We start from the raw sequence: 15,185 nt of genomic DNA, 5'->3' as shown, positions 1-15,185 counted from the left end.
ATTATAATTGCATTTTCCATATAAGATTAAGTTCCAAACTGAAAATTTCTGTAGAGCATATGATAAATTCTGTCCCAATTTTAGGAGTCTTTTTTTTTTTTTTTCCGTTTTATTAAACAATGTAATGAGGTCAATGTATTTGTATTAACATGAAGACACAAAAAAGTAGTCAGCAACTTGATAAACACAGTAAAAATTCTTCCCATGTATTGTATAGAGGACTTTAATAATGAGGTATTTACAATTATTTTTGGTTGGTCTAATTATTAGCTAAGGAAAGTTAGGTTATGATGCAACAGCTAAATATCCAAATTAATGGCTTAACATAACAATGTGTTATTCTTGCTCTTTTTATATTTATATGCACATCTAATATAATTAAGTACATGGGCTCTGTTTCTATTGTCATTTAGGAACTTGTGCTAAAAGACATTAGACTTCAGCATGTTTTTCTCCAGCAGTGGAAGGGAAAATGCCAACTTGTACTTAGCAGTTTTTTGAATTCACATTTCATGAGCCAGAGCAAGTAATTTCCTACAATGAAGAAAAGTATATTCCTTGCATGTCTTCAAAGAGAGGAAAAACCAGAAAGTTTTGAAAACAGCACAAATGTTTTTGGTTTGAATTTGGTCTATCAGCTCAGTAGCTCTTTAGGCACAAACTTCTCCCTTCTTTATTTTAGATAAAATGCAATAAACAGAATAGTCAAAGGAAAGAAACCAAAAACTCAATTTTAATTTTTATTTTGTTCAGTGATTAAATAATGTGCTTTGTTTCAGTGAAAAGTATACAACATTGACAACTGAAATTTTATAATTTGGGAGAGTAAAAATACCTAATTCTTTCTTTCACATCTAGTGTAACTCTCCATCCAGATCACAAACATAAGTAGGGTTAGAAAAATATTACAGATGCAAACATTATCACATACTTGCCCTTTATTAGGTCTAGAACAGGTACTTCATCCCCTTTATTTTGGCATAAATTTGTTTAAAAAAAAGGCTCAAATTTTTTTCATAGTAGATCTGTTTGTATGGCATTTAAAAATGATGATAATAATGCTGAACATTATAATAGGTGTTATAGACAGGCTCTTAAGGGACCACTTTCTATCCCTGCTTCCTGATAAGCAACTCATTTCTCTGTATAATATCCTTCCCTGTAGTGTGGGCAGGACCTCTCTTATATGCATTTATCCAACAGAATATAGTATATGTGATAAACTGTCTCTCTTGTGATTGCATTTTGATATATAAACTCTGTCTTACAAACAAATTTGCTCTAGATGCCTCTGAGCAGACTTAATGAAAGAAGCGGTTAAGAAATGTAAGGTGATCTCCAAATGCTGAGCACAATCTCTAATCAAAGGATGACAAAAATACAAGACTCTATCCTACTACCATGAAATAATGAATTCTGATCACAATTTGAGTTTACCTGGAAGGAAATCCTTCCCTAGTTAAGTTTCCATATGAAAACAAATCTGGTCAACACCTTGATTTCAACTTTGTGAGAGCATAAGCAAGAGTCCAATGAAGCTATATCCAGATTTTAGCCATAGAAACTAAAATAAAATAAGTGTCTGTTGTTTTAAGGCAGTAAATTTTTGTGATAATGTTACACTGAAACCGATAACAGAGCCTCTCTGGTGGCACAAGGTATTAAGCACCGCACTATGAAGGTATGGGTAACCACTGCAGCACAAGTTCGATTCCCAGCCAGGGAGCTACCCACATGGTGCAGGAGACCTCTCCTGTCTTGTCTGCTGCTCCCCTCAACGGTGTACTTCAGTCAATCTGCCTGTTCTGTTCCCCACTCTGTCTCTGGTGAATCCTCTCACCTCCCATGCCTCTGACCTGTACCCCAATTCTTGTATGCATAAATAAATAAATCTTTAAAAAAAAGAAACAGATAACAGCTGTATTACATATCCCCTGAGATTTGTCAAAGGATTAGTGGTAACATTTAGTAACAAAAATTAAAAGTTGTTGTATTTGATGAGTCTTCAATTTAATAATTTCATGTAATATATTTTGTTATTTTTCTAATTTTTAGGAATACAGCTATATGAGGATATCGTCACATACGTGCCTATATTGGGAATATCCTTTTATTTTTATAGAGAGATGAATTGACACCTATGATCCCCCTCTTTTTTTCAATACTTTCCCCATTTTTTTTCCTTTCTCATAGAGAAAAATAGCCTAAAGTCATTTTAGATTTTAGTATTTCTGATTAAAAAAGCTAGTAGCAATGGTAAATTAGCTGACAATTTATCAATTTTAGTCTACAGTTATGGATACAATGATTGTATGTTTCACTTTTCTGAGTAAAACTTGAAATATTTCTAACATTGTTGGTACCCCCTAATATTTAGGAAAACCAGAACGCTTCAGAAGAGAAAATGAGTAAGAGCATCAAGCTTCTAAAAATATTTTTTGAATATTAAGGAATTGTTCTGCTTCTATATGGCTGAATATCTTTTATCTGACAATTTATATGCCAAAAAAAAAAAAAAAAGAAAGAAAATCCTGACATTCCTGAATATAGAGTCAACACAGGCCCATCCTGGGGGAGACTATACATAGGCAACATGGTTAAGATTCATATTCTATGGCAGTTAGTCTGAGTGGAGACTAAACTGAGCAACTCAAGAGGCAATTACAACTCTGATAGACTGCTTGAAGTCTTTCTGGTCTGAAAAATTAGGGTTACCTTTTGAGACCCACAAAGTTGATAGAAAGTGAAGGAGGGATATTAGAAATCAGAAATTCAAAAAGGAGAATATATTCAATTTATAATCTGTGTCCTAATTTCTAGTTAGTTTCTAAAGCCACATCTGCATGGGACAGGCTATAAGCAAGTCAACTAAGAAAAACATATGCCTAATTGAGATTTGAACTGCACCCAAAAGAGTTTTCAGTTATCTGCTAAAAAAAAAAAAAAAAATACTGTATTGCAGTAAAATCAAGAATCTCCTTACAACATTTACAACGTCCAGGATCCCAAAACAACATAACATATGATGAACCAGGAAATGGGATATCTTTTTAAGAGGAGAGAATATTAAGGAAGACATATTAGAACATTCAGACAAGGATTTTTTTTTTTTTTAATCTTAGAAGGACAGGTTTATTAGGAAACAGAGAAAGGAAGAAACCGATATATGCATAGTCACAGGTGGGCAGGGAGGGCAGCTGTGTGGATAAGGATTTTAAAGCAGCTATTATAGCTATGCATTTTTAGAAATAAAATTAAAAAGTTTGAAAATCTTAGGAAAGAAATACTTGAATAAAATTAAGGAAAATTTAGACTTAAAAATTATATAGTGCCAGAAAATTGAATAAAAAAAAGGATAGATTTAACAGAATGGAAATGACATAGGGCATAGTGACCTTGAATGCAGATCAGTAGAAAGCATCTAGTCTTCAGACAAGTGAATGGGGGAAAATATATTTTAAACATACTAAAAAAATTTAATAAATTAAAATGTAACAAAATACTTCATTGATCAGGCTGGTAAAGAGGTAAAGAAGAAACACAACCAGCGTGAGTGGAATAGCCTGTGAAGGGAGTGTCAATTTGTGCCCCTTTTTGGAAGATCTTTTCCCAATCTATACCAAAAGCACACCTTTGACATGGCACAACAATTCTAGAAATTAATCCTCAACAAAGAATCAGACATGTTGTTCAGTGTCATGCTGTTTCTACTAGGGATAAAGTGGAAGCAACTGAAATGTCTGCTAGTAGGACTTTGGGTAGATAAATAGTACTTAATGTAAATAAGACAAAATTATGCAGCTTTAAAAAAATGGTTTATCATGTAACAAAATGTCAAATGAATGTAGTATTAGCCAAAAAACATAGAATATGCATAGATATGCATCTAGAGAAACAATTTATCTTTGCTTTATAGTAGTTTACATTCTAAAACTACAAAGTAAAATTATCATAAGTATTTATAAGTCAGGAATTAAGACAATTAAATGTATTATATGTACTATTGCCTTTATCTTTACAACATCCTGAATATCTAAGCATTTTTTCTAATATTCATTTTGCAAAGCCCAGGGAGTGAAAATTAAGAGCAGGGTCTCTGAAGTCAATCTTTCTGGGTTCAAATTTTGGCTTTATCATCTACTTCTGGGTAACCTTAGCCACTTAATTTCTCTGAGTCTTTATATCCTAAACTATTGACTAAAATCTATAGTAATTGCTTCAAGGTGTATTGTGAAGAAAAACTGAGTTAAAATGTATCTAAAATTCTAAAATATAGCTTTTAAAGTAATAAACTTTGTCTTACATTGTCCAGATCTTGGACAGGTTTGGATTTTTTTAAATGAAATATCATAAGTGTTTTCCTTAGATAAACACAAGTTGGTCATTCTATATTTGCTGAGAGATTTCATCTTTAGAGTCTGAGGAGTACAGATTAGGAAATAGCCATTGTAAAATGTAAGTTACAAACATGGCATACACATAGAATTATTTTTAAAACCTAAATACCGAAGAAAATATTTTATTACAATACAATATGAACAGAGAGTAGGGTGCATGTTATTCTGAAATTGGAGTCCTGATTACATTTTAGAAATGGTTATGGCAAATCCCTTCACCTATGAGCTTATTTTCTCTCCTTTGCAACAGAAATATTACTACTCAAAAACTGATTTTTAAGAATAAAAAATATAATCACAATTACTTAATTCTCACAATAAAAGTGTGAGATAAATCTCACTGTGAGCTGTTAGTTTCCATAAAATCTTCAGTTTTTTTTTTAATTTGTTTCATTCTTCTTTTGAATACATAAGCTCAAGATGATTAAAAAAAAATCATGTTATTTTCAACACTGTTGTATATTCCTAGTATTAAACATTTAGAATAATTAAAGGAAACACATGAATTTAGAGTAATTTAAAACTAAACTCTGGGGATTCCAAGGTATTTTGAGAACCTACTACAGGTGAAAACAAAGGGAAGGATAGCAAGCAGGACTTCCAGCTCTAACTTGAACAAAATAATTCTAAGTTTATCTTTGTTTTGAATAATGTTGCATTTGAAGAAATTATTTCAAAGTCTAAGAAGCAATATAAAAATATCTTGGTTTAATCCAAATAAAAGGGTGCCTATTATTAGAAGCTTTGTTTGCTTTTCTCTAGTTTTGATTTTATAAGAGAAATTTTTAGATATTTGCATTTTCAGGGATTGTCATCATCACAGATGATGTCAGAGTAGAAGTATTAATTTGCAACTTCCACAGAACATTTGAATCATATTGGCTGTGCCATTTATGTTTATGATATTTAGAAACCTGCAAAGATGATAATTTATAAAAAATGGTATACTACATATATAAATACACTTTAAGCTTTATCTACAGATATTATCAAAACTGCTTTTAAAAGTACAAGTTTCTTAATACAACTTTGAGATGACTTTTAATTTTTAGTATTATTTAAAAGAGATAATCATGTTTAAAACCCATGATTGAGACCAATCTCAATCTAAATTAAAAGAGATAATCATGTTTAAAACCCATGATTGAGATTGATCTCAATCATGGGTTTTAAACATGATTATCTCTTTTAAATAATACTAAAAATTAAAAGTCATCTCAAAGTTGTATTCTCACTCATAGCAGGAATCTAGAAAACTTAAATAAGGTACCAGGAAATTGAATAACTATAAGAAAGTGAAAATCAACAAAAATTATGATCCAGAGACACTTTTTGTGGGTGGGGGGAGGAGAGGAGGGATTGGGTTCAGAATGGAGGGGTTGAAATTGTATGGGGAATATAAAAATAAAATTTATTATTAAAAAAATAAAAAAATAAAAATGTAAAAAAAAAATAAAAGAAAAGAAAATAAAAAGAAAAAAAATAAATAAATAAAACCCATGATTACTACTGTGGTTCCAGGAGATGAGTATTAAAATGATACAGTTAAGTGTAAGCTAGACTAAACTTCAACTTTCTTCCTCATGGGGAAGTTCCAAGCAGACAGGATTTTACATACCGGGTCATCTGGATTATACTGAATAACATATTCTATCTGTCCATTTGGGCCATCATCAATGTCTGTAGCTCCATTGTCCCCTGAAAATCCTGTAAATATTGTGGTGCCAACTGGAGTGAGCTAAAAAGAAAAATAAAAAAGTAAATTGTGATTTCATCAGTCGCGTATCAGGGTTCTCCTGCACAAAAATGAGGCATTTATTCAAAAACTAAAATGAAAGGCATTTACCTACAATTGGAGACCTACAGCATATTTAAAAGGATACTTACAAACTTTACATAAATATTATAAAAGTTTATATTTCTAATGTTATGGTCCATCCGTTGGGTAAAAAAAAAAAAAACCCTGAAGACCCTCCCTCAGTGTCAAATGCATTTAGAACACTTAGTGACATTAACAGCTCCTGTGGGGAAAATGTGCGTGTTATTCCCACCTAAAAAATCTTTGATCCATTGTGACCTACAAACTAGAACTTATATAGTTTGAGAAATTTACTTTAAAATCAGAAACCATTTCAGAGAGATCAATGAAATCCATATTGGTAATTATTTGTGGTGTCAAGTTTGGTAAAAAGAGGTTAGAGAGTGTGGAAACCCCATTCTGTTCAATCAGAACAGAGCATAAGCTGGGCATTTCTTCAGCGTGTAAAATTGGTTGATTATAAAGTCATGTGATAACAGTTGAAGTCATGGTTATATCTTTTAATTTCAGATTGTAACAAGAACGATAAGACTTAGAGTCACATTTAAGTTCATGATTGGCCATTGGGCTTGGTAGCTTTATTTCTTACTAATCTCCAGAAAATCACTGTTATTTTCTCTTACCTGTAATTATTTGCACTATGTATTTCTACATCAACAGCCTCCAGTTCTCAAATTTTACCTGGAATTCTACTCATAAGATAAATTTATTTCAATTAATTATCAACTTCCCCTAAAACAGCCCTGACACATAATTTTCCACCCCACTCAGAATAGGTTGCCTTTTTTGTTGTGCTTTTATCACACTTTATTTCTTTAATCATTACATTGGCACAATGAATACATGAATTTTGTCAAAAAATAAAAACTTTGTACCTTTACAGAGCACAGTGTTTTTATTTTTTCTGAGATATGAATTATCATTTTTAAATGTAATCCCCTCATAGATAAGTCATTTGAGAGGGGGAATGGGAGTTATCTCATTCATTTCCATTTTTAGTGGCTGTAACCAAAATGTCTACAGAGTCTAAGGAGTAATGTAAATTAATAAGTCTGATGGGAATATTAATAAACTGGAAAGCACATACCCTCACCAAGTAGGTAGCTGCTACTCAACCCCAGCAATGTCTTGACATAGGGGAAAGTGAAGTCAATGCTACTAGTCTTTGAATATTCTATTTTATAAGAAATTTCTTCCCTCTAAGGTTGGCACTAGGTTTTAGAGAATTAAAATACTAAAAAAGTCATTCATTGACACAGCCCACATGACAAATCAAATTTGTGTCATCTAATTTAGAAAAATAATACAGTTAAGTTTATAGAAACAAATCTTACATATTTATAAAGTTACTTTCCTAGAGGCAGTTTTAAGAGGTAAACTCCAGAGAAGCGATAAAGGAGGAGTCAACGAAATGGCAGTGGTATGAAGACACTATGTTTGACTGCCCCCTGTACTCACAACTAGATTGCAGCAGAGAAAAGCAAAACTCCCCTGAAGTAAAAAATGGACAATCACAGGACACACTAGGATGAACAGTTTGGCAGAGAGAAGAGAAAAACACCAGTCAGAAAGTCTATCCCTATTACAACCCACTGAATATAAAAATGAAGATACCAAAAAAAAAAAAAAAAAACACTGACAGAAGTCTCAAACCAGCTGAAAAGCAGGTCATGACTAAAGAGGTGTTCAAGTTATAACTGCTATAACACTTAATACTTAGAATATTTTTTAAATAAAATTGGAGGCTATAAAACAGGAGAAAAGTAGACTGAGAAAAAAGACTGTTGCAATTAGAAGTAGCAGAGCTAAGAAATACTATAATTGAATGAAACAACAAAACTGAGTGCCTCATCAGCACACATGTAAGTATTTGAGAGAATTAATGACCTTGAAAACACAATATCAGAAAACACACAATTAAACAACATAAAGAAAAATTAAAAATGAAAATAGTGTGAGAACCCTGTTAAGCAACTAAAAGAGAAAGTATATCTATATTTTTGGGGTGCCAAATGGAGAAGAGAAAGACAAAGACATGGAACACTTATTTAAAAGAATAATTGCTAAGAAACATCTCAACTGAAGACACAAGCCAGATATTGTGACCAAGGAGGAGGCCAAAGAGCCCAAACAAAATAATACTAGAGATGCAGACACTAAGGCATATTGTAGTAAGACTGTTGAATGCCAAAGAGGACAGGATACTAAAATCATCAACAGAAAAATGAGAAACTTAATGGAAACACGAATCAGACTCTCAGCAGTTTGCAATACAAATATCACCAGCACAAGAGGATTAACAAGAGATTCTTAATGTTGTTAAAGAAAAGAATTCCAACCTAGACTCCTTTACACCAGCAAGATTAACAATCAAGACAGATGGAGTAAGGAGTTTCACTAAACAGCACAAACTGAAAGAATTTATCAATACAGAGCAGCACATGAAAGAAGTCTAAAGGGGTTATTATGAAGAAACAGAACAATAAATATAGAGGTATCAAATGCATAAACCATATAACATGGAGGAGGAGATGAGTAATAATGTGGTCAATTATATGTGTCTCAGACCAAACGGTCCAAAGACTTACACAAACAGCCCGTCATATACTAACCTTAGGAGAACCTTCAAGAAAAGTCATAGAAGTAATATATAAGATAATAGAAATGAAACCTGAACAAAAGATAAAATGGAAATCTTACTGAATAAAAAGTCAAGGAAAACTAAAATTAAAGAAATGGTTATGAACACATATGTCTCAATAATCATCTTAAATAAATATGGCCTGAATTCACCAGCAAAAAGTTGCAGAGGGACTTGATTTCAAAGCAAAGTCCAAGCTTTCGCTATTTAAAGGAAAACCATCTATTTTTTAAAATTTATTTATTTATGCATACAAGAAGTGTGGTACAAGCCAGAGGTGTTGGGGGGAGAGGATTCACTAGAGACAGACTGGGTAACAGAATAGACAGAATGGCTGAAATACACTGCTGAGGGGAGTAGCAGCAGGCAAGATAGGAGAGGTTAGCTGCGCCATGTGGGTTGCTCCCTGTCTGGGGGGGAGTAAGGGGGAGTGATCAAACTCCTGATGCAGTAGCTGCAGATTGCTTTATAATGCTGATGCTTAACCCCTTGCACCACCAGGGAGGGCCCCCCAAAAAAACTCACACAATTTAACAACAAAAATAGCAGCCTAATTAATAAATAGGCATCTCCTCTGAACAGACACTTAACGAAAGAATATCAAGAAAGAGTCAAATGAAAAAATTAACATTATAGCCTCCAATAAGAAATATAAAGGTTAAAACCACAAAGAGAGACCATCTCACACAGTTAGGATGACACATATTAAAAAGACCTCAAACAGCAAGTTCTGGAGAGGATGTGGAGAAAGAGAAACTATTACACTGTAGTGGGACTGTAAAGTGGTACAACCATTATGGAAGTCTAGATGAATTCACCTAAAAAAATTAAAAACTGTAATACCATCTGACTCAGCAAAACCAGTTGAACATTTTAAAGAATGAGAACATCAAAAAAAAAACACACACACACACACACAAACTTTATGTTTGACTGTGTTCATATTAGCATGATTTATAATAACTAGGACATGGAAGTAGCCTAAATGTTAATTAACAAATGACCAGATCAAGAAGATATGGTAGGGTCTCCCCGGTGGCGCAGCAGTTGAGCTCCGGGTTGCGAAGCTGCCCGCGGCCTCTGCGGCGCCGGTTCGATCCCCAGCTGCTCCCCGGCCACTGGAGGAGGGTCCCACATGGCGCGCAGACCTCTCCTGCTGCCCAACTCCTCTCCTCAGCAGTGTACTTCGGTCCTTCTGCCTGCTCTGCTCCCTGCTCTGGCTCTGGTGAATTCTCTCACCCTCCCGCGCTTCTGACTGTACCCAGTGCATGTATAAACAAAAACAAACAAACAAACAAACAAACAAACAAATAAAACATGCCTCTATTAAAAAAAAAAAAAAGATATGGTAGATCCACACTATGGAATACTCTTCAGTCATAGGAAAGATGAGATTCAGCCATTTACAGTAAATGGGAGGATGTTTAAGTACATCGTGTATACTAAAGCAATTCAGAACCTCAGGAACAGAAACTGGCATTGATATAGCAGGTAATTTAATGCATTACTAAAGCTTGTAGACATTAATAAATACAATGAGGGCTGTGAGGTTAAGAGTGAAGTGGGAGGGGGCCTCCCCTGGTGGTGCAGGCGGTAGAGTGCAGCTCTGTGAAGCTGTCTGCAGTCTCTGCAGTGCGGGTTTGATCCCGGCCAGGCAGGGAGATACCCACATGGTGTGGCAGACCTCTCCGGTCGTTCCCGCTCCTCCCCTCAGCAGTGTGTTTCAGGCAGTGTGCCTGTTCTGTTCCTCACTCTGTCTCTGGTGAATCTTCTCACCCCCCACACCTCTGGCCTGTACCCCAGTTCTTGTATGCATGAATAAATAAATCTTAAAAAAAAAAAAGAGTGAAGTGGGAGGGAAAGGAAAAAGAGACTATCAAAGATGGTGCTAAAAGAAAATACAAAGGAAAACTTTTACTTCCTGTAGCTCAAACAGAACTGAGGATGAAGTAAGAGGATGAATTAAGAGCATGTAAAAGAACTGTGTGAGAAACCCAAATTAGGGGATGGGTTGAGTGGAAATTTTTTTCCTAAAGGACTTCCAAGTTAACATTATGTTTATTGATATGCTGCCTTCTGCCAAAGACATAATTCTGTCTTATAAAAATGCACCCATTCTTATGTAGTTATTGATTTTTAAATTATGAAATTATAAAATTGAATGACCATAATTTATATCCAAATATTTAATAAAGCAAACTTAAAGTTCAACAAAAGACTTTTGTTACTAAAATATAATGACTGGGCCTCCCCGGTGGCGCAGCGGTTGAGCGATGGGTTGTGAAGCTGCCCGCAGCCTCTGCAGCGCTGGTCCATTCCCCGGTGCCAGGCGAGGGCCCCACATGGTGCGCAGACCTCTCCTGCCGCCCACTGCTCCCCTCAGCAGTGTACTTCGTCAGTCTGCCTGCTCTGCTCTCCCCTCCGGCTCTGGTGAATTCTCTCACCCTCCTGTGCTTCTAACTGTACCCAGTGCTTGTATAAATAAATCTTTAAAAAATAAAACAAAATATAATGACTATGCCAAGAACTGAATTTAAAAATCAAAGACACAACAAAGACAAAATGAAACAAACAAGCAAAATAACGTCAAGAGTAGGTATCTGAAAATTTTGAAAGAAGTATGTCCATTTCTTTTAACCTACTCACTGAGATAGCATATGATACTGGGCTAAATGAAGGGGCAAGATCCTGAAGTAAAATTGCCAAGACAAAAATACTGATAATGAGGGAAGGAATGGGAAAGTTCATGCAAAATTTGAAGGTCCTGCCATCAATGTGGACTAAAAGCCCAGACTGAGAGCTTACCAACCAACAAGCTTATTTAATATGCACTTAATGGAACAATTTGCTGTAACACTTATTTTTATATCAACACACCGTTACAGAAAACATTTTTTAACAATTTACTTCATTTTATTTGAAATATATTGGTTTATAACACTATATAGCCTATAGGTGTACAACATTACAAGTCAACCTCTAGCTGCATTCCTTCACCATATAATTGACCTATTTTATCCAATTTATACACAATTTTCCTTCTTCACTTCTGGTAAACACTTTTATAAAGAGGGTTTTTTTTTTTAAATTTGAGGAAAGAAATATTTTTAAGGGAATAAGCAAGTAAGTCAAAGTAGTATGCCTTAAATCTATGATTACATATTGTAGGGTGTAGGGTAAGGTAAAAAATCAGGCTTTTCTGTCCTCCCACCATCAGGATAGATGAGGGAACCCTGTGATCCTGAATGCATGCCTGATGGCGGGCACCTGAAGTGGGTACACCTGCGCTAAGACTGCTTTTTAAGGGTGGCATCACGGGGACGCCAGCAGCAGAAGTCTAAAGAGAAGCCAGAGAGAAGCTGAAAGAGAAGAAGCCCGAAGCAGAAGCAGAGAATGCCAGAGAGCCCAGATAGAGTGAAGATTTGCTGGGGGCTGGGAGGACTGCCAGCCTCCCAGCACCCCTGCCTGCCACGTACCCAGTGGACCCAATAAAAGACCTGCAAAAAACCACTGAGAACTCTGACTCCTCCTTTTCCTGGTCTGCATGGGATCAGAAAACCTGCACAGTGTCCTTCCTGCCTTTACATAGGGTAAGGAAAAATGTCAGGCTTTTCTGCCCTCCCGCCATCAGGACAGATGATGGATCCTTGCGGTCCTGAATGCATGCCTGATGGCGGGCACCTGGAGTAGGGTGTGGGCATAGGCAGATGGATTCAACTGGGCTTTCAGGGGCGGTGTCATGAGGATGCCAGTAGAAGCCGAGCAGAAGCCAAGAGAGAAGTGAGAAGCAAGAGAAGCAGAAGCCGAGAGAAGGCCAGAGAGCCCACAGTGAAGACGTGCTGGGGGCTGGGAGGCCTGCCAGCCTACTGGCCCCCCAGTGCCCCTGCCTGCCGTGTACTTGGTAATCCCAATAAAAGACCTGCAAAAACCACTGAGAACTCTGACTTCTCCTTCACCCGGTCTGCTAGATCATAGAAAACCTGCACCATGTCTGTTTCTGCCCTTTACACATATCAAAGTGAATAAAAAGTAAAACAGACAAAAAGAAGTCTTTTAACCCTCATCTGATAAAATGACTAATATTCAACTGCATTTGAACTACAGAATGATTTTATTTTCTTCCGGAAATTTTCAATGTCATTTCCACATTCCAACACTGAATAACAATTCTAAGAAACAGTATTGTAGCAAAAAATAAACAGCACATTGACCTCACAGTTGAAGACCATATATAAGAATATTTTCTTTGAAACATAGTCTGACTTTGCATTATAGAAACATAAACAATAAAATTGGGAAAGATGAAATGATCAAGAACAGTGGTCTAAAACTGTATATATTATTGCTGCAAAAATTTCACTATTTAGTCCAGTAAAATATACTGGGTTATAGGTTTTTGACAAATTTTGTGTCCAGCAACATTTTAAAGGATTATATATATTGATATGTAATATTCCTTAAAAATACAAATTATAATATAAAATGCCATACTCATCTAGAGTTTTCTAAAAATTCATCTAGGTTTTTAGAAAATGGTGAGCAGATCTAGCCATGTCTGATAACCAATAACTTTTAAATGCTAAATCTTAACCACCAACAACTTTAACTTATTATTATGACCCACAATGTGGCAGAACAAAGAGGCTGGAATCCCCCTCTCCCTGGAAAACACTGCGACGTGCTCCTAGAAAAATTCAGGTGTTCCTAACCAGCTACACTGCCTGAGGACTTCCCCAGGGAGTTAAAAAACTAAGGGATAGGGGGTCAAACAATCAAGCCATGTGGGGGAAACCCAGGATATTGTGAAATTGTGGCGCAATTGCAATTTCCCTAGCATGAATGGACACAGAAAATTGGAAGCCATTGGGGCAGCTTGCTCAAAGCAGGCTCCCCCCCATCCCACCCTAAAGTGAGCAAAGAAAAGCCAGGTAGAGCTAGGCCATACTCCATAAAAAGCCCAACAGCATAAAGAATGACTTTAGGGTGTAGTTGCATATCCTCCGGAAAGACAGATCAACAGCTTGTGTACCTCCCAGTCCTGAGAAGCAGCAGCCTGGGCAAGTGTGGTGCAGCGGTGGCCATGGTGGACGCCAGAGTGTTAACTGGGCACACCTGTGCCCAGTGAGCACCCAGAGCAGCCTCTGAGCCAGGTGCAGATTATTCCTGGAGTGTGAGCCTGGAGACCCAAATATTGCCCTTCCTGCTGGGAGGCCCTAGCTTCACAGGTCATGACCTTTGTATGAAAGGAATAATGAGGTGGAAAGTAAAGTGAAGACAACCTTTTGTCTGTGGGACAAAAAGAGGTAGAGCTGACTAACAGCACTCCTCAAACAAACATTGAATATTAAAGCCCTTCCTCCACTTCACACTGAGGTAAAGTAAGAAGAGGTCAAAGATTAATTCCCAGTGCTCCCAAACACATGAACACACATAAATAACAATAAATAAGGTAATATAAACATGCCTATAAAGCAAGCAACCTCTCAACACAAGATGGGAAGGCAAAATGGGAAGATCAAAAGTCCTGGGACAAGTACAAAAGAGACAGAAATAGAGAAACTATCTGACAATGACTTCAAAACAACAATATTAAAAATGTTAAATGAAATACTGGAAGGCCAGTCAAAGGCATTATAGGCAGATGCAAGATCTCAGAAAGGATATCCAGGAACACAGAGAATTCTTACTAAAGACATGGGGTATATAGAAAGATCATATAAAGTGATTCTGAATGAAGTGCAGACAAAATTAGTGCTTTGAATAGAATCAAAATGTCAGAAGAAAGAGACATTTTAGCTGTGAAGACTCAAACAAATTGTAAATTTAGAAGAGGAAGCATCAAGGCAAAGGAAAGTGAGAAAATTCTATGAGAAATATGAGATTCAAATAGAAGAGGAAACCTATGAATGATTGGAGTCCCAGGGGGAAAGAAAAACAATAGGACTCTAAAACCTATTCAACAAATAATAAATGAGAGCTTTCCAAACTAAGAATGAATTAAGTATGGAAGTCCAGCAGGCAGAGAAAATACCTAAATTCCTATATGCAATATGATCTACACCCAGACACATCATTGTAAAACTATCAAAAGTCAAAGATAAAGGGGAAAATGATACTGGAAGCAAGAAGAAAAATAAATTATAAGGGTTCCTAAATTAGGATTTCCCCAGATTTCAGTCCAGACACACATCAAGCAAGAAGAAAGTGGAAGAAAATATCTGCAATCTGGAAAGACAAGAACTATCATGCAAGAATTCTCTATCCTGAAAAATTTCTAATTAAGTATGCAGCGATAATAAGGATTTTCTTAGACAAACAGTAATAATAG

General features: G+C 35.7%; 1 protein-coding gene across 7 annotated transcripts in view; it reads right to left on the bottom strand.

Moving 5' to 3' along the window:
- The window catches only part of PCDH15 (protocadherin related 15), a 1,524,279-nt gene that overhangs the window by 393,845 nt on the left and 1,115,249 nt on the right, over positions 1-15,185 (bottom strand). For all 7 annotated transcript variants that reach the window (XM_054690675.1, XM_054690674.1, XM_054690669.1 and 4 more), the window contains one exon: positions 6,016-6,135. In XM_054690675.1, the coding sequence (XP_054546650.1) occupies positions 6,016-6,135 (120 nt within the window). The remainder of the gene's footprint in view (positions 1-6,015; positions 6,136-15,185) is intronic.

The sequence above is a fragment of the Talpa occidentalis genome, unplaced genomic scaffold (assembly GCF_014898055.3).
Source record: "Talpa occidentalis isolate TD23 unplaced genomic scaffold, MPIMG_talOcc4v2.1 talOcc4.8, whole genome shotgun sequence".
Taxonomy (NCBI): domain Eukaryota; kingdom Metazoa; phylum Chordata; class Mammalia; order Eulipotyphla; family Talpidae; genus Talpa; species Talpa occidentalis.
Note: the sequence above shows the minus strand (reverse complement) of the source record. Positions and strands in the feature narration are given on the sequence as shown.